Raw genomic sequence first — 21067 nt, 5'->3', positions numbered from 1 at the left:
GGACCTGCTAAGGTGCATCCCAGTCTTGGAATTCACTGATGGAGTTGTCAAATCACTCTCCATGATATTTGAAAAGCCATGGCAATCAGGTGAAGCTCTTGGTGACTGGCAGAAGGAAAGCATTGCACCCATTTTTAAAATGGGAGAAAAGGGGACCCTGGGAACTGCTGACCTGTTAGCCTGACCTCTGTGCTTGTGGAGATCACAGAACAGATCCTCCTGGGAGCTGTGCTAAGGCATGTGGAGGACAGGGAGGTGATTTGGGACAGCCAGCACGGCTTCAACAAGGACACAACTTGCCTGACCAACCCAGTGGCCTTCTATGGTAGAAGTGACTACATCAGTGGTCAAGGCAATGATGTCATTTATCTGAACTTCTGTAAAGCCTTTGACACAGTCACCCACAACATCCTGCTCTGGGAATTGGAAAGGTGTGTAAAATTTGTTCAGCCTGGAGAAGAGAAGGTCCCAGGGACACCTGATTGTGACTTTTCAGTACTTAAAGCAGGCCTGTAAGAAAGATGTAAACAAATTTTTTTCAGTGGGGGCATTCTGCAGTAGGACAAGGGGGAATGGTAAACTAACATACACTTCATCCTATAAGATTTTTCTAATCTAATAGTTCAATTAAAATGAAAGCAGCAAACTTCCATGAAGCATAGCCAAGGTTTCAGGACACAATCTAAAAATCTTCAAAGGGAAAGGAAATAATTGACTTTAGTGCCTAAAATCTAAAAAGAGTTGACATTACCTACAAAAAATTAATCAAAGTATATTTTATAACTAAATTATTTGCTCCCCCTAGTTTTCCTTTTTTTCACTTCCAATGCAACAAGGTAACAGTCCAGGTGCCTTTCAGACACATTCAAGATAATCAAAGTGTTCTTTGAGTCATAAAGAAAATGTTTCTCAAAAGGACTCAGGAAAAAAAAAAAAAAAACACCAAACCAAGCCCAAGCCAGGCAGCTAATGCTCAAATCAACCAGAAAGTACATGTCTGGTATTCTGATAAACAGCTCAGATATTACTTCTGTTCCCTGCAGCTCCCTTTCCTCTGCTCCCCCAGAGGAGCTGGGGCTGCTGCTGCTGCTGCTACCAGTCAGCAGGGCTCTCTGATACACTGCCTTCCTGAAAACCCTGACATTAGAATGTGTCACACACCTCCTGAGACTTTGGGGCACTTAACACTTACAGAAAGTCCCTGGCACTCATCTGCTCACCTTACCCACAAGAAACCAGAATACACAGAATATTTCCCTGAATGTGCTGTGGCATGTTGCCTCAAAATTTCTGTACCCAAGGTGTCTGTGATCTTATTGCCATCTGGCTAGAGAATTAATCTTTTCCTTATCAGCTGCCAGAGGAGGTGAATCCATCCCAAGGTGTGGAACAGTCCCCATATGGAGTGATGAGTGCTGGGAGGAATACATTCCAGACTATCCAGGCCCTAACTCCAGTCTCTGCTAAATATTCTTCAATATTGACAGCCCACGGTCACAAATCTTGCTCCATTTGGTACATTCTTTAGAAGATTTACTCATGCTCTTTCCCTGGAGATGATCCTAACTGCAGCTAATCATGTCTACATCCTCAAGTTCATCACAACTCTTGTCTTTTTTGGTGTAGAGTTTCCAGGTCACACCTGGCAGACTTTTCACAGTAATTCCAACCGTATAGCTAAATTGTCCTTAGTGGGAAGGGAATATTATAATCACACAAGATATTTAAAATGATGCCTGCACACTTGAAGTTTTCTTTGATATGTGTATTTATTAAGGAATTAAAATACAGTACACATAGAGAACTGTGGGCAAAGCAGAGACATGTGTAAGCAAAAATAAAAGATAACGAGGCAGAACCACCTTATGGAATGACAGTGGAAATATTGGCAAGATATTTAGATCTGTGACAAATCTTTTATCATTTTCTATATGTAATATTTTCTGGTCTACCTCCTCAATTCAACTCTGTGCCAATGCAGAGGTTTTTTCTCACTATCTCAAATTATTTATTTTGTATATACAGAGGAGAAAGCTGAGCCAAACCTCCCTTCTCCCCTTACCACGGAGAGCAGGATAATTAAAACTATTTGAAAAGACTAAAATCAATCCCACCTGAGTTTGAAGGTAGAGCAGGAATCCAGGAACAGAACCAAGGGGCTAAGTGGGGAGACAGTGATCCCACCAGGGATGGAGAACCCCATCGTCTGTAGGACAGGGATTGCATGTGGAGCTCAAACAAGGGAGGTGATCAAAATGTGGATGGTGGCAGGACAAAGACCCACATGCTGACCTGAGCACCAGTAACACACATCCTAGGACAGCAGGGGAGGAGAGAGGAACTTGTTGGAGGTGGTTTTTAAATGTGAGCTCTGGAGACAGCTGGGGTTTTGGAAACCATTTATCCCCAACCAAACTGAACAGCCTCCAACATCCATCAGAGTCCTCATGAGACCTGAAACTGAGCTAACTCCTCTGGAGGCCTCTGCTTCTGCAGCTGCAGTGCTACGGGTGCCTGAGTTACCACTTCAAGAGTTGCCAAGACACCTCTCCACGGCCCTGCAGGCACATCCCTGTAAGTCAGACAAGGATAAACTGCTGCTGGGACACCTCAGCCAGCCATGGTCATTAGACAGGGACAAGCTGTTCATCATCCGAGCTCCTTCCCTGCTCAGAGTGCAGCGCACAGGAGAACGACTGGAGAAGAGCCATCAAAGGCAGCTCAGCCAGTCCTGTGGCCAGTGACCATGGGTGTTGGGCCAGGGAGACAAAGGTGGCTTTGATGCACTGAAAAAGTTCCTCTGAGACAAAGGGATACTGCAGCTACCCCAGAAGAAGCGGCTGCACACTTGTTTCCATGGGCACATATAATGTGTAGTCCAAACTGTGATGAGAAAATTCACACAATTTAATGAGTTTGCTTAAGGTTATAGTAAGATATCAGGAGGCAGACCACAGGTAGCTTTTTTTGCAAGCACCTAGGTAAGATTGTCTCTTTCCCTATCATTTTGCCTTTGGGCAAAACCAATCTTTTCCTCTATTTAAACATCATCCTCTCATTAGAGTCTTAGCAGCTCAGTCATAGGAGGCAAAATTAACGGCACCAGGACAACATAGTTACCCTAAGGCTGACAAATCAAGGTGACATTTTTTGCTGGGTAGTGATGCCTTTCTTCTATGAGGTTTTCTTCCTATGGGTTTTCTGTCAAGTTCATTACCCTGACTGCCTAAGTATAATCATGCTTAGTAAACACAGAATTCCTTCTTCCTTAGAAGTGTTCAACAGAATCCAATGTGGATTATTAAGTTTATGTCACTTATTATTAATTCATGATAATAATACCTACTAAATAAAAAAAAACAGAAACCACTCCAAATTAAAAAGGAACAGAACAACAACAAAAAAAAAGCACAAAAAACCCCCAAAACCCAAACAAAGAAAAAAACAAATAAAACCCAAACAAAACAACAACAAAAAAAAAAAAGCACAAAAAACCCCCAAAACCCAAACAAAGAAAAAAACAGATAAAACCCAAACAAAAACAACAACAACAACAAACAAAAAAAGTAACCAATCAAACCAAACACACAAATTTGTAAGGCCAGAAGTCTCAAGAAATGCAATAATTGTATGCTATTTTGCACTGATTCAATTTGCTGGTAAACTCAAAGACAAAATTATTGTTCTGCTTCATCAAGCTAAAACCAACATACTCTGAAAGTTCATCTGTCATATATAATAACTTAGCTTGCTGAGAGTGCCATTTGCCCTGGTAGGAATATGGCAATGATTTTGGGTGCTTACAGTTGCATTCAAGACTCAGAATTGTACTTTGTGTAATCAATATATTTTTATGACCAACAGACTTGAGGCTAAGAGTCACAAAAGCACTTACAGAATCAGAGAAAAACCTGAAGAGATCTTTAGGTGTCTAAAATATTTTTAGGACGCTCATTCCCATTGATATCACTCAGTCCAAGAATTACTAAGTGTCTGAAAAATACATGTGAGCAATACCATTTATGAAAATGGTATCTTTCAGACTGGGGGAGACACAACATGTCCTACCCATAGCAGGTGAGCTATAGAGGCAATGCTGGATGGAATCAGCAGGAAAGCATGACAGCAGAAAGTACAATTTTTCCCTAGTTCTAGCTGTCTATTTCCAGAAGTGCACATACAAATATGTATGGACAAACAAACAAAAAGAGAACTCTACTCTTACATCAAGATTCAAGCTGCTTCCCTTCACTTGCTTGAGAAAGCATCTAAGCAAGAATGTGGCCCTATGAGATGACCTGGATGTAAGAAGGGAATGTGATATTGCAGAATTGAAAGCTCTTCTTCAGCAAAATACCACTGAGGCCTCCCAAGACAAATACTCCAGTAATTGTACAGGTGATCACAGGAAGAGTCACAGAAAGAAAATTCTCCGGAGTAAGTACTGCTAAAGCCATCTCTATATATATACATTGACACAGATTGAGCTCAAACAGTGAATAGTCAATTCCTGAAGTGGTATGTGAGTTTTCAGCTGTGGGACTATTGCTGAATGTAACTGGAGTCATGCTGGTAAAATCCTATCAAAATTTCAAGGAAGGAGAATCCCTGCTAAGATGGACTTTTTTGTGCCTTAAAGCTCTTGTGAAAATTGTTGGATTGGCATGCTTCACATTCAGTGAATGGTTTTGTCCACAGACCCAGTTCTGGCAGAGGAAGGTAAGTCTCACTCTACAAAGCCTCTTCAGTTCTGCATTTGGCATTACAGGATAGTCCATATGATGTGTTCATTCTTCCCTGACTCTTTCTGCTGAGACTGATAACAGAAACATACATTACTGTCAGCTCTGGGTTACAGTGGGATATATCCACACAGGTTATCTAATAGACACTGAACAAGAACAATTTTCGGGCACTATTTCATTTCGCTTCACAAACCAGGAGTTCAGAAAAGAAAAGCCTGTTGAACAGTTGACATGCTCCTGATTTACCCAGCTAACCTGAGCTGGTCTACAGAGCATATACAGCCCCAGCAGTCACAATGGATTGTATAAATGTGCTGGAGCAGGCTTTCACATAGGGAGTTTGAGGGATGGTACCAGTGTAGTCATGGCAGGCTGGAATTCACTGGAGGCCATTAACCCCAGACATTATAGCTTGTGCTGAGCCCTGTATCACTGCAGTGTTGTGCAGCACATCTCTGAGAAAATCACTTGAGAGCTCACTCAGATATTACTACACAACCCTCAGCAACACTTGTGACTGGGTGCAGTCACTCCCGGAGCTAAAATGTTCCATGTGCAAATGAAACAGTGGAAATAAGTCTAAAAAACATTGAATCAGAAATCTTACAGTTACAAACTTCCCACTGGAAGTACAGGATTAGAGTGCAAAGTTATTTAGAATTTATGTCAACTTTGAGAAGATTCAAATCAATCCTTTAATCTTTCATATGTCCATCAAATTGTTTTTCTTTGTCTGAGTTGTCCACTAATCTTTCAGATTTTCAAGTCATGACTAGCACCTCTTTGCAAGGCATCTCTTTCTAAAGTTTTCCTTCTTCTAATGCATTAGAGCAATGGACAGTATTTGGGCAAAAGGAATATTTTGCTTTTCTTCTGACATGAAAAGATCTGGACCTCTATTTCTCTTCCTATCAAAACAGTGCTCACTGAATTGGCTCTCAGCAGAGATGCTCCTCACACTTGATCCTGAGAAACTGCTCAGTTGCTCTGCATTAATGAAAACAGAGCTCTTCCCTGCTGATTGGCATGGGAACAGCATAACGTGTGCAGAGGCCCGGGACACTCCTGAATGTGCTTAAACAAAAGATGGTATTACATCTACAGTCATGAAATCATGAAATCTGCACTCCAGCATAGGGTCAGACAAACTCCTTCTGGGTAATCTTATTAATAATGTTTTATGAAGCCAGGGTAGCCAGCTCATCTAAGAGACTGCATGGAACAACAAGATATAAATATGTTCACTGAGAAGAGAAGGCAGGAGGGAAGATCTACTTAATGAAAGAAAGAAAAAAAGAAAAAATATAATTTTAAAATATTGCTACTAACCTAGATTTCTATTTTAAGTCAGAATTAACTGATTACTCTCTTGGCATACATTTCAAAATATTTCTTTTAAAAGAAATGTTACTTTGTTCATTTCTCTGTAAATATGTCTTACTCTGTTTCTTCTCTGTGATTCTGATCTTGTGTTGCAGAAATTAATGGAAGCTCAGCCATAAGTGTCAACAGCTATAATCTCAAATACAGGCTTAGACAATACCTATCCCTGTGGCTACAGAAAGGACTCAGAATCCATTTTACCTCCTTTCTTGTTCCTCTGAGCCTTAGACATTCCCTTTATTTAACAATCCTACCAGCTTTTCTCCGTAATCTTCCTTGTTTTACTGTCTGAAGGCATATGCAGGACTTGAATTATAAAAGCAGTTTGGGTGACTAATATTAGAGAGCAGACATTGATTTATGGGTGATATGGAATTATACACCAAATGATACATGGGACACAGGTGAACAATGGGATTTAGACAAATAGGATGGCTCAGTGATAGGGACAAATGACAATAGAAATGGTCAGGAGCTGGTATGGATGTCAATCAGCAAGAGGTCAGAGACACTGACACAAATACCCATCAGATCTTGCACTAACAAAATAAAATTTTCCTTTTATTTTTAAGTATTTCCTATTTTTGACTTCCTTACAATTCAACTCATTTTCATACAATGTGTGCAGAAGATTATTTTAAAATTAATTTCTCCATACTGACTCTCATCTTCAATGTTCCCATCAGTTGATCTGTTGCTTGTTTAACTCAGCCTCCTATCCCTCTCCTTCACCCATCTCCTTTCCTTTGGGGAATAATCTATCTTGAATCCCACATCCTAAATACAAGAAATAATTTGTGTTTTTGCTGCAAGACATCCTTGAGATATTTCTTGGGTGACTCACAAGCATTTTTTTCAGTCATCTGTTCTTTGTATATATAAAATGAATGGAAGAATGGGAGGGGAATGAGAACTCTTTGGCAACCTAAAAAAAAAGTATCTCCTAAACTGACTGCCTTACTTTTTATCAATACCAAATCTGCTCTTTGATGCAGGATGTTCACTGCATTGCTGTGAGGAGCACCACATGGCTTTCACATAGGCTCTGCTGACATAAACCATGTTGCAGGGTCAGGGCATATGATCTTTTTCTGGCTTCTACCACTAACAGTCATGCTGAGCAGAGGTCTTCTACAAAGTCATCCACATGAGACTGTGTCCATACTGAGGAACTTATTCATCTAAATTAAATCTATCCCTAATTATATTTAACTTTGATAAGTCAAATTTGTATTTTATTTAAAAAAAAAAAACCAAGGAGTTAAAAGTCTGGTTTTAACAGATTGTGTGTGCTTTGCTTCACACAAAACACCCCTCTGAAGTGTGACAAAAACCAAAACTCTCAGGGGTATGAAGCCAAAGAGTGCAAAATTACTTGCAGAGGTAAAAAGCCAAAGAGCTGAAAAATTCTCCCAAATGCTTATTTTTGGATGTTTCCTATAACCAGATTAACCAAAGGCTTTAACACCTCAGACTGCTCCATCTGATGGGATATCACTGCCTGGAAAGGAAAATTGCTGCAGTCTGAAACTTATATGGAGTAAACACACACTCCATTTTAGTTTAACATGAGGGGGAATTTGCCTGTGCATAAACACATGCACAACAATAGGCAAATTCACAACTGGAAAAAAAGGAATTTTTACATATGCTCCTGCTTTGGCACCATGCATGTCATTTGCATCTCTTCAACAGCTGATTTAAATTGCAGTGTGAGAGTTTATAGCAGCCTTCTAAGCAAGCTGTTCTGTTGTTTTGTTTATTATTTAGGACTAATACTTTATCAGACATAGTAAACAGTGCAAGGAGAAATAGCAATACAGTAGTTCTGATACAGTAGTTTCATAGCTTGAGACACAGACATATAAACAACGCACATCAGGAGTGTAGGCATTAGAGGCAGCCTAACATAATGAGTATCGATCTGGTAAATTGTAATCCTAGGTTTTCCCTGACTAATTATGTCAGTTTAAGGAAAGCATTTAGCCTTTTCTCAGATATATTTCCCCAAGGACAAAAGCAAGGGAGATAACCCGTAGTTGTGTTCCTGGGGTGGAGGAGCAAGGAGTTTGTTCGTGCAGCGTGAATCAATTGAGTGTTGGTTACCATTCCTTAATGGAGTGCCCACAATTCAGCCAGTCACAGCTGTGCCCCGTTGCTTCTCTGCAGCCCTGGGCTTTGGAGACTCAGAAATACACAGGCAGAGGTTATTAGCTTTGGGAAAAGAGCATCATTCTGCTACTGTGCTTCCCTGGACAACCCACTGTTTATTACAGCCAAAAAATCCCAGTCCCAAGGCAGGCAGAAGGAGTTGCAGTGGCTGCTGCTTTGGTGCAGAATACCCAGGCCCTTGAGGAGGAGCCATGTGGTCCATGGGGCAGAACATGATGCTTCAGCACAGCAGGGTTCTACTTGCAGAGAGCAAGAAATCTGCAATGGGCTCTTTGTGTGCCCTCCTGAAACTGTGATTCTCAGTGGGTATGAGGCACCTCCTTTCAGGATCCACTGCTCAGTCCACTCTGCACCAGGTCAGCATATCAACCTTACACTGAAAAATCAGTCAAGAATTTCAGTTTTTCCTTCTGAAATACAATCTGTTTTGTGGCCAATAACAAAATATTGAGAGATTTCATGTGAAAAGCTCCTTTCTAAGAGATTCTATGGCTGTCTCAGATTGAGGGGATGCTGACTTGCATCTCAGGCTACAAAGCTCTGGATTTCTAGGCAAATGGGACAGTACATCTCTCACTGTCTCTTATTCAGAGGAGGTGGGATTCATCCTAAAGTGCAGCTGTGGTTACTGCTAAAATACTTCTATCTTAATGGCTGGGGCAATCATCAGGAAATGTGAGAGAAGTGCTGTTTCTCAAGCCCTGTCCTTACCACATTTTTTGTAACAGTCACATCAACTGTCCCTAAGGTGTACTGGCTACAACAGACACTTCTGTGCATCTCATCAAAGTGGTCAAGAGTAAAGGCTCTCCTTTCTCAGACAAGCACCTACATTGAAAGGTTGAAAGGTCACATTCCCTTTGCAATTTTTTCCTGGCTTAGTCAAGTTTGAATTCCTTGTTTCAAAATAGACCTCTCAGAATCATTTATACTCCTTTGGATCAGATGGAGAACTCTTTAAGCCAAGGGAAAACTGGGCCAGAAAATCTTCTATGTATTGTAGAGGATGGCAGGCTACCCAGAAGACACCATTTGTTTGGGGGTGGCAGCATGGCACGTTAAGTGATTCCAGATCCACACTGAGAGGAATTTTTCCTGTGGAATATAAGGCAGGCTCTGAGATGCCTGGTCCATAAAGGGAGATGGAGGTGGAGCAGTGCCTCATCAGAGAGTCTAAATTTGGGTTAGGAGAGCGGTGGGTGCTCTGTAAAGCAGACTGGGGCATTTCTGTGCACACTTGAGAGCAAAACTGAGAGAATCTGAGAAACTTTAAGTAAAACAGTAATGCACTGCCAAGAGTTACAAAGCAGGTGGATCAGAGATTTCTGGAGAGGGGGTATGGGGTTTGTTTGTGGACTCATATTCCACCTAAGTCCTACTTTAAATGCTTTCTTCTTTTATTGACTCATGAAATGCTAACATGGAGTTGATGCATCAGGGGTAATCATAACATCTTCATTCCCTGGCAATACTTGAGGATTGCTGGTAGCTGGCACAGTTCAAATAAGCCACTAGGCTGCTCTTATTTAACCTTCATAAGTAACTGAATGCTTGGTAAATTACACTTCTCTCTCATGCACTGTATGGCTTAGATCTTGCACAGTTTCCAGTATCAGAGCCTTTATATTTCTATAAATTTAGAATTTTAATCATGGACTTGGTGTTTATGACATTGACAGGTCACTATTTATGCCATACATGGTGCACCCTTCATGTTAGAGTTCTGCTAGACCCTGTACCACCCTGTCTGCATCATCTGGGGGGCTCCTCTCTGCAGACTTAAAATCACACGTTTCTGTGAAAGACTGTGAAATGTTTATTTGGAAGCTGAATTGTCATGCATACATTTTTTAATTACTTAATCAGAGATTTACATGTACCCACAGTCAAGAACTGCCCCCCACACACAGACAGAGAGTTGGGCAGTAATGAATGAGAATGGAAGTTTGGACAGGCAAGGACCTGCAGGACGAAGGGACTTCCCCTGAAGGCTGGGGTGCCATCACAGAACCACTTCACTGCTTTGGAGAGTGAAGAGGAAAGACCTGTCAGGTCAGGATTGCTGCTGGAACTAAGGCAGCTCCATCTGCTCCCCGTGTGACAACCTGTGCAGCTGAGAAAAGGGACAGTGCGGGACTCTTCCACCAGGTGTGGAGGGAGGAGCCATGTGCTCTCAAGAGAGGTGAGCTGCTCACCCTGGTACAGCTCACTGTTACCCACTGCTGCTGGTTCATGAGGGTGCCAGCGACACAGCCAGGAGCTGCCTGAGGAGTACAGGAAAGATTAGAGCCCTGAGCATGGTGATAAGGGACTCTGGAGAGCAGGAACCTCTTTCATCAGTCCTGCAGTCAACAGCTCAATGTCCAAGTCCAACAGCTCGTGTCGGCGTTGGCACTGGTGCTGCTTAATGTCTTTGTCAGTGACATGGACAGTGGGACTGAGTGCACCCTCAGCAAGAGCTCTCGTACACCCAGCTGGGTGGGGTGGTCAGCACACTCGGGGGCAGGGACGCCATCCTGAGGGTCCTTGAGAGGCTTGAGAGGTGGGCCTGTGTGAACCTCATGAAGTTTGACCAGGCCAAGTGCAAGGTCCTGTATGTGGGGCAATGCCAAACACCAGCACAGGCTGGGCAGAGAAGGGATGAGGAGAAAGACTTGGACATGACCCAGCAATGTGTGCTCACAGCCCAGAGAGCCAACCCTGTCCTGGCCTGCATGAAAAGCAGTGTGGGCAGCAGGGAGAAAGAGGGAGAGGGAGAGGGAGAGGGAGAGGGAGAGGGAGAGGGAGAGGGAGAGGACTGTCCTCCTTGGCTCTGTTCTCATGAGGCCCCACATGAAATATTGCATCCAGCTCTGGAACCCTCAGCACAGGAAAGATATGGATTAGTTGGAACAGGTCCAAAGAAGGGCCACAAATGTGAACAGAGGGCTGGAACTCCTCTTCTACGAGAACAGACTAAGAGAGTTGGGGTTGTTCATCCTGGAGAAGACAAGGCTCTGGGGAGACCTTTCAGCAGCCTCCTAGCCTACCTAAAGTGAGCCTACAAGAGAGATGGAGAAGGGCATTTTACAAGGACATGTAGTGACAGGACAAGAGATTCTCTTCTCTTAAAGTTTCTCTTTAACCTGAAAAAGAATAGGTTTAGATCAGATATTAGAAAGAAATTTGTTTCTGTGAGGGTGGTGAGACGCTGTAACAGGTTGCCCAGAGAAGTTGTGGAGGACCCATGCCTGGATGCTGTCAAGGCCAGGTTGGCCTGAGAACTGAGTAATTTTGTCTAGTGGAAGGTGTCCCTTCCTGTGGCAGGGGGGCTGGAACTAGATGATCTTTAATGTCCCTTCCAAACCAAACCATTCTGGGATTCCATGGAAATCTACAGAGGAAAAAAATTAAGTATTGAATCTGTTGAATAAAACTGCATATTTCTGGTTTGTGAATTCATTTTTCTAGTAGCCATGTAAAATAGAGTTGTAGATTATAAATGTATACACTTATAGTAAATGTAATGTACATGTTTTTATATGTTCTAAATATAAACTGCTTGCTTTCTAAAACACCCAAAACACAAGATCCTTAATGAGTGACCCAAGGGCCTTGGCTTCAACTGCATAGAAAATCTAAGTGTGAACATGACACTGGATGTGATAAAAACATTACACTTATATTAGAATATGATCAAAACAATAGCGTCTACTCCTTTGATATGAAAGGTCTTTGGCTCTGCTTTGACATTTGTTTTTCATAAATACCCTTTGCAGTTTATACAGCAGCAGAATAATATTCCATAACAAGAGCCAAATCTTGTCTCTTAATGTCTCTCAATTAAATAATTGGTTCTGAATAAAGGCAACACACCAATAAAATACAGATGACTGTGGCTAAACATTTATATGTAAAAGAAGACCTGGACTGATCTTCAGCTTGGATGTCAGGCAGCACTGGTTAGCTTGTGCTTTACCCTGCTGCATGCTCACAGCCTTTCTGGCTTGCCTTGCAAGCAGCTGGCTGTGGGCAGCTCAGAAAGAGGTCCAGGGGATGAGCAAAAAGCCAAGCAGCGGAGCTAATCAGGGGTGCCTTGAGCTCGCTGTCTGGCCCCATTTGTCAGTAGCCTAGACATAACCTAACTAGCCATGCAACTCATCCAGCCTGTTCATGTTCTGAGAAAGAACCTGAAATTAAAGTAAGAGAGGAAGAAGCGCAAGGTCTGTAGCCCTTTATATTTTCCCCTAGCAGTTTTAAAAGAAACACAGTTAAAAGGCTCCTTCTGCCTGAAAATGTGCATACCTAGGGCAGAGACTGAGCATCATTTCCTTAGCCTCATTTTTGCAGTTGAAGAAAAATAAACCAAAACCAAATAAACCCCATGTCCTGTGGGTAAGTATCCTTGTGCAGCACCTTGCTGTGCAATGAGGTGTGTGTACATGACTTTATCTGAAAACATTGCGAAGTTTTAGATGTGTTTCAAGACAGAAAATAAAACAGAAGCTTACCTTCCTAATGATATATGCTTGGACATCTCAAGCAACTATATTTAGGGAGTGCAACGGTCTGGCCAGATGTGAAAAGTGCCCTGGTAGTTGCCCTTCTCCTAGAAAGAATCCTCATCCCATGCCCTAAAACCTGAATGAACCAATAATGTGCCCTTTCTTACTACACAATGCTCTGCCTGAACAAGATTTGAGTCTCCATTGGACTTGGCCCTCTGAGCCTTTGAACTTGGCCCTTTGTGAAGAATAGCCCAGTACAGGATATTCACCACATTTGACTTCAGGGCCAGTAATTATTACCAGCTGAAGTGGGGTAGGAAGGTTGTTAGCCACTGGAGAACAAATTGCTACATTCCCGTAGCTTATCTTTGGTATGTTTTTCAACTTTTATATGTTTAGATAAGGGTCAATTTTTGCAGACAGATCCTCCTATCAAGTGCATGAAAGCTGCTTTTATTTATTAAGCTTGATGCCACTAATTTTACCCTTAAATGTCATTCAGTGTTTTTCATTCATGTTTTTTAAACATTTTATTACTGGTCAATTCAGGGGCCAAATAGGTAAGCAACGGGTTTGAACATATGGGAAAACCTGATCCTTGCTGCCAAGGAGTTAAAGTATTAAAGTGCATAAGCCATTTCCTGTAACAGTTGTCAGGCTAATTGTCAGTAAATTACTTAGTCCATGTGTTTATTATTAAGATATAAACCCAGGGACTCGACATGAAAATGGCATTACACTGCTGTAATCACAGACTAATCTTTTACAATTATGGCCCTACACCCCCAAACTGTATCACTAACAAAACAGCAGCTTTTGAGCAAGTTAATTCACACTGTATTGCACCATCCAGTCATGAGGGTAACATTAACAGGCACTATTGCTGTACACTTTCCTGTAACTCCATAAAAATCAGAATAATCTTTAGTAAATAATAATTTAATCAGAAAGACTGAATTTAAAACATGGAATGAGATTCAATACAAGGAAAATCACTATCATCTTCATTGTAAATGTTTTATGTTCCTGAAGATAACACACTTCTGCAGTTCTTGGTGACCAACTCCCCTGCTCTGTACTCACAGCATGACAGCCTGCCTATTACTTAAAGTATTTGGCATAATGGACATAGCAGTGCCTATAGATAAGGGAGTTTTTTCTTTCTGATAATTTCTAGATTGCATTCAGATTTTTAGTGGTGGTAGATATTGAAAGTGTTAAAAAGTTGAAGTAATTTAGTAACCTCTGAAGATCAACACCTGCTCAGATATGTTAAATTTAAGTTGGCTCTCCATTAGCCCCACATCTCATGTTGTAATTCGGTTTTAGCTTGATCCCTTGTATCCTGGCATTACATGCAGTGCTCTTGAGCCTGAGCTGAATGTACACTAAGCTAAGATACCGGTTCACCATCCCTTGTTTCTAGCAATGAGAAAGCACATTCTTGGCTAGTTTCATAACATAGATGCTCTACACCACTATTTCCTGCCTTTTTTTAAACTTTGAAACCAAAGTGAGCACTGGAGAAAGTAAATGATATTGCTTCTCTTGTGTTTTACCATAAAAAAATAGAAAATTAATATTAATAAAGTAAAAATGCATTGTGCAAGCCTCATCTTTTATTATATTTCATCTTTTATTATATTTCATGCTCAACTGATGGTATAATTGAAGAAGAAACTGTAAACCAACTCACAGGACCATAAGCATACATTTGCTGTCAACAGAAAGACTCTCAGGGACTTCATTTAGTACTAGATTGCAGTCTTCATATTTACATTTAAAAGTATTCCCCACTGTGTCCTTACACAAATTATTAGCCTATTCAAATTCAATGAAAGATAAGTGGAAGATGAAAAAGTAAGCACTAAATATCTGACAGAGAATGATTAAAGAAGGGCAGTTTTGAGAGCTGTCACTCTAGAAATTCCTTCTGGCTTTTCATCAGGGAGATATCCCCTCTCAGTGTCTTGACATTTTGTATCCAACCACTTGAAATCAAAAAGAAAAAGAAATATGTTTTTCTGTGTTTGAATGATTGTATAAGACAGAACAATACAAAAGAGAAAGTATTTTTCATTATAGAGTACTGCTGGAAAAAAACCAAGCACAAAACAAAAAAAACCCAGCCACAAAAAAATCACAACCGAAGAACCCCTGCTGTTGATGTCTAAATGTTTATATATTCACCTGTTGCTCTCCCACTATCTTCCTGAATTTTTTAATTTGCAAGAACAAGATAGGAAAAAGTAGTCACTAATGAAGAAATGCTTTATCTGAATAAAACACCTTGTTCCAGTAAGTAGCATTTTCCTCTCTCTTTAGCATGCACAGCCTTTATTTCAAAACTTAATCTAATAGCTGCTGTTTTCCAGTAATTCAAACTAGTCATAAAAGTATATTTAATTATTGTAAAATCAATGCCACAAGATAAATGTGTTCTACTCAGTTGCATTTCCATGAAACCAGACTTTTCTGACACTTTAAAATCCCTGTAGTGGACTCAGAAAAAGCTGTGTAACTGTTCTAAAGCAGAAAAAGCTAGACAAATGCATGAGTAGAATCAGAGAATCACAGAATTAACTGAGTTGCAAGAGACCATCAGGATCATCAAGCCCAACTCCTGGCCCTGCACAAGGGCCAAGAGAATCCCACCTTGTGCTCAAGAGCATTGTCCAAATGCTTCTTGAGCTCTCCAGGCTTGGTGCTGTGACCACTCCTCAGGGAAGCCTGTTCCAGTGCACAACCACCCTTTGGGTGAAAAATCTTTTTTCTAATATTGAACCTAAACCTCCCGTGACACAGCTTCAGGACATTCCCTCGGGTCCTGTCACTGGTCACCAGAGAGAAAAGATCAGTGCCTGTCCCTCCATTTCCCCTCATGAGGATGTTGAAGACCACAATGAGGCTTCCCCTCAGCCTCCTCCTCTGCAGCGGAACAGACCAAACGCCCTCAGCCACTCCTCAAACAGCTGCCCCCCAAGACCCTGTGAGGAGAGGCTGAAGGTGGCACAACTATCTTGATTCACAATGTCTTTTCTGAAACATAGTAAGCAAATATTATCCCCAGACTAAAATCCAAACGAGAGAGAAGATCTCTAGTTTAAACCATTGCTCCAGTAGCCTCTTTTATTATGCAAAGTTCATTCCTTAAAATATGAAAAATGTTATGAATCAGGTACTCATTCAGCATTTCATACATTCTTCCATTTATATGATTTATAATATCAGTATTGTGCAATAGGTCTTACCCCCAAAATTATCTTCAACATATATATAAATGTTAAAAACCAGAAAAATTTATTATGGACAGAGTAAAGACTCAGTAAAAAAATAATCATTATCATACTAACTTCAAACAAAATAAATTTATTTTGACTCCTTTGCAGCCATCCTTATTCTTTAAAAGGAATAAGTATGTAATATAGAACAATTAGTATTTTCCATTTCTTTGAAACATTGATGAGACTTGGGCAACGAAAATATGGATGTTGACTAATAAACCGGGTTATTAGCTGGCAAGGTTTTGACCGGTGATGTGAAGTTCAAAACTGCATGACTTAACTCCCTAGTTCTAAACTCTGAGGTCCAAAATACCATTCAAATGAACATAGCAAAGAACAAGAATTTTCAGGCCCCTCACCAGAGGAGTGGGAGAGCTCACAGACACAAAATTATAAGAAAGAATTGAAGATCTATTTAGCAGCTCAAACTACCACAAAGTACCATCCTGCTCTGGAGTGTGACTTAATAAAAAATCAAAAACCAAAATATGGCAGATGCTTTCCCAGTAAGGTCTCATACATGTCAACAGGCAGCAACTTCACTTTGGGAATGCAAACAAAATACAGGACTCAGAGGGGAGAAGTGTCTGTCAAACAGCTCAGCATGCGCCACACAATTCCTGCTCTACACACTTCAGCATCAGGGGAGCAAAGCCATGAACCTGCCTCCTGTGCTGTCCTGAAATGGTTGTAGAGACATCCTGGGGAGCAATAGAGAGCCCTGTCTGTAAGCCATGTACGTACACAGGACTGCTGCTGTTACTGTTTTTTTGTCTGATATACAAGACATGAAGATTTTTTTTAGTGCACCCCTTCTGCACCCCATTTAAAGAGCAGGAAAATGTTCTTAAGGATTGATATTATGATCAACTCAGGCAATTTCTGCCTTCATTTACATTCTCTAAAATTTTGCTGATACTCATGGAAACACACGAAATGAATGCGAGAGACTTATGCAATATTACTTACTATAAGCTGGTGTGGACACCAGTTCAGGAACTCAATAAGCACTTTGAAAAATACTCTGAAATTAAGACTTTAGACTTCACTGACTTGGTTTTCTTAATTTGTCAGCTTTCAAACCTTTGGATCTGAAATCCATACTGGTTTGCTCCTCGCTCAGGCACAGGAAGCAGTCAAAAAAAGGCACTTTGTTCTAAATCTTTTAATTTGCACATGTGGAACAGAGAGAAGAAACCAATCTTTGATCTAAATTTAATTAAACACTTTTCTCATTGACATGTGAGCTTCTTCTCTCATTACAGTTCATTCACTGGCTAAGAAATTATTTTTTCCAGCCATTATCAACTTTCACAGTACTGCTAAAAAGGCTTAATATGGGAAAAAATGCATTTCAGTAGCCAGAGCTAATAGATATGAGTTGCAAATGTACATTGCCATGAGATTTGTTAAGGGAGAAAGCATTCTAGCAGTTTTCAAAATAAAACCATATTCTGAGCTTTAAATTGGCTTAGAAGAGATGATTTTGGTGGAATTAAAGGACTCTCCCAAAACACTAAATATTGGCAATGAAAACTTCACTCCTGACTCCTTTCATAGAAAACCACAAGATATTCTGTGCTCTTTTCTATAGGGATTTACAGGACTACAGCAAGGAAAATTTGCTTTGAGTAATAATGTTTGCAAAAGAAGCTTCCAGTACACAGCCTTCTTTGTGCTGGGATGGCAGTGGTGACATTCCACAATTCAGCCCAAATTTTGGAAGAAATGGGGGCTGTCATAAAAGTGCCAAACAAAATACAATTTCTATATTTTACAGGGATCCTGAGCCATTGGTTTTTATAATTCATTCAGCACTTGCAAGATAAAATCTTCTGTGTATATTCCTTGAGTCCCCCCTACCTTGGGGAAGAAGATTTTACTTTCTTCAAGTTGAAAGAAAACAGAGATTTTTTTTTTTTGTTTCTTCAGACACTGCTATAAAGAAAATAATATCTCAGCATGAAAGTTTTAATGATATTGTCTTTGTGGCTCAAAAATTTCAGGAACAAGTCATCTCATTTGGTTTTAGTCTGAAGCTCATAATCCTATTCACTACATTAAATTAGTAAGGTCTTCAGAAGCATTTTTTGACAGCTGAACATTATTGTCATGTCAAAAGAGGGTTTTCAAGTTCTGGACCCTTAATACCTACACTGTTCTGTCTCCTAGTCCATCCCATAGATCAGCTGTTTTCCACAGCACTATAACACTGGAGAAGTGAAGTTATTGAAAACTTAATCTAAACCCAGAGGTTAAAAACTCCTCAAAACCTGTAATCTATCCCAAACTTTATCAATTAATTAATTAGAAGTCTTAGAAAACTTACCTTTAAAATTTGGTCTGATTCTAGCATCATACCCCGATGTCCTTCCCATCAATTTGTCCAAAAAATCTGAAGGAGACAGGGTCTGTGAGGGGGATTTTCCAGATCTTGAATCATGTTCTTTACAGAAAGTCGTCCTAAATAAATTATTAGCCACCATTAGCTAATATTTAGCTTGTATTGTATTCAAGTCATGGAGAAATTACATAACTAAATAAAATTGTCTCAACTCAGTGAAGGTAGAAATTAATGTTCTTAAAGAGCAACATACTCTACCTTTCATCTGAAAACTTTATTCTAGAAATAAAGACAAGTTTCAGGTATCATGCATTAACACAATTTCTATTCAGAAAAAGCCTTAGCTTTAAAAAAAAAATTCATTACAGTTTTTAGACTTTAAGAAGATTCAATTTACTCTTCACCTCAATGTGTAGGTCCATCTTAGAGTGATTTTGATATCCCATTTTATATCACTATTTTAATTGCATGGATGCTGTTAAAATGTTATGTCAACACTGGTTTAAGGTGGTCTTAAACTTTCAAACAACAGCCAACAACACTTAACAAGCAACACTGAAAAATACTGGATTTGTTAATGGTGAGAAAGATGCAGATGGGAAAAAAAAATTGTTTTTTACAGATGCTACCCAAAATGTATTTAAATCATGCTAGTGAGCATCCAGATTCTTTCCCAACATGGCAAAAAGGGTTTCAGAGTCACAACCTATAGCTACAACCTATCTTAGGGGGGTTTACACCCCCCATCCATGAAGCACTGAATAATAAAATTTAGTATCACCAGTGGTATTCATATGCAAGTTCATTGAACACGTCTGTTTCAAGGATTTAAGAGAAAACTTCTGATACGATATCATGTGTGTGAAATGCTGTGTACACAGCACATTGCATACTGCAAACACATAATACATTGCAGAGAAAGACAGTTTAGGAGGTCCCCACGGTTGTTCCCCAGGGAAAAAGAAACTAGAATGAAAATGGTCATATTTGGTGTGTAGAGGCACAGATTTAATAATAAAACATTATCTTTAGTCTTAAATAACCAATTTCATTGTGTCTGTTTCCACTTTATCTTTGAGCTAAATTAAAAGTAATTCTGACTCTGACTTCTTAACCACTCTCTGTTTAAATATTTACCCAAAGGAAACCTCTAGTTTCAGGAGTATTTCATGGAGTATTTTCATTATACTTGCATCTACATGCAAGTATAAAAATATCAGATATATATCTGATCATCTGAAAGGAGAAGAAAATATCAAATCCTCTCTCGCTACAAAAGAGAAACAATTCACCCAAACCGTTAAAGGTAAGGTGATAGTAAATTCTCGTGGTGTGATTCCATGCATTTTTTTCAGGTTTCATATATAGGAGGCGGTTGCTTCCTTTTGCTTTTGTCAATGACAGAGTACCATTGCAAATATTTTTAATATTTAATACACAGCAGATGATCTATCCAACTTAAATAATGAAATAATTCAGTTAAGAAAATAAAAACTGGAAAATTAAGATAGTACACTTATTCATATACAAATTCCTTCTGTTTTCATTCAGAAACCACTAGTTATGAGTCGTGTTGTGAACCCAGGCTCAAAAATATAAACACTGTTTCACTCTGTCACTATATGTATACCTCATACTCCTAGAACACTTTTACGAGTAGATTCACCTGTACGTGCAGATGCACAGCAGCATACAGTCCAATAATGAATCTCCTCTGAAATGCTATTCTGGTTAATAAGACTGACCTGTTTGCTCAGTACCAAAAAAAAAGTCATTAGCTGAAGCAAAAGCTCATGAAACATTAAAAAAAAAAAAAATCAGAAACATTGGGACTTTAAGTCAACACAATACTAGCCTGATCCAGGGTTTTCCCAAAATCAGAGGGCTGGTACTCTAATTTGAAATAACTACATCCCTGACAAAACCGGTACAATCATTTCCAAAGATTGAAGAGGAGGGAACCAAAGCAACTTCCTAAACAACCTTTGCCAGGAGCAGAGAATTTGCATTTAGGAAGAAAAGCCAAAGAAAATGTCCTTAGCTGTACTGATATACAGTGAAAAAAACCCACATCTTTGCATCAGAAAATGGAAAATAGATCACCCAAACTTGAGATTATTATTTTTTGTGTTTGTTACCAAGCAACGAGTCTCTGAGTGTAAAAGGGATAGTCTATATGGAATGAACACAAAACACTCTCAAATACAGCAAACAAACTAGGTTATTGTGACGTAGTATCTTTATAGTTATGATTCTCACGACTTTTTGACAAATATTATTACAGAGTGGTATCACCTACCTGAAGTGGTTTGTCTCTAAGAAAAATGCAAACAAGGTTGTCAAAATTTTCACTAGCTGCCGGTTCATTCCTCCTGCTTTCTGTGATGATTTGGAAATATCCCAGAAACGATTCCAGAGAGATGCAGGGAAAAAGTAAGCTGCTGCTGCCTAGATTTCCAAATTCAGCAAAAATTTAATTTTCTTGACAATCAGGAAGAGAAGGTCTGGATCTCTACAAAGTAGGGGTAAAAGAGAAGTGCCAGTCCTTGGAATCATGGTCAGGTCAAGCCTAGGCTCATCTCCAGCAGTCAGCACGAAAGAGATAAGGCATCAGACACAGTCGTTCCCCCGACTTGCTTTTGGTGATGGAGG

General features: G+C 39.9%; 1 protein-coding gene across 2 annotated transcripts in view; it reads right to left on the bottom strand.

The window, feature by feature from the left end:
• Positions 1–20782, bottom strand: part of GLRA2 (glycine receptor alpha 2) — a 121352-nt gene extending 100570 nt beyond the window's left edge. For both annotated transcript variants that reach the window (XM_041472385.1, XM_041472386.1), the window contains exons 1-2: positions 20715–20782; positions 18401–18534 (exon numbers count right to left, since the gene is read on the bottom strand). In XM_041472385.1, coding sequence (XP_041328319.1) covers positions 18401–18534; positions 20715–20782 — 202 coding nt within the window. The remainder of the gene's footprint in view (positions 1–18400; positions 18535–20714) is intronic.
• Positions 20783–21067: the final 285 nt, after the last annotated feature.

This window comes from Pyrgilauda ruficollis, unplaced genomic scaffold (assembly GCF_017590135.1).
Source record: "Pyrgilauda ruficollis isolate IOZ18807 unplaced genomic scaffold, ASM1759013v1 scaffold29, whole genome shotgun sequence".
NCBI classification, from domain to species: Eukaryota; Metazoa; Chordata; class Aves; order Passeriformes; family Passeridae; genus Pyrgilauda; species Pyrgilauda ruficollis.
This window is presented reverse-complemented; position numbering and strand designations above follow the sequence as displayed.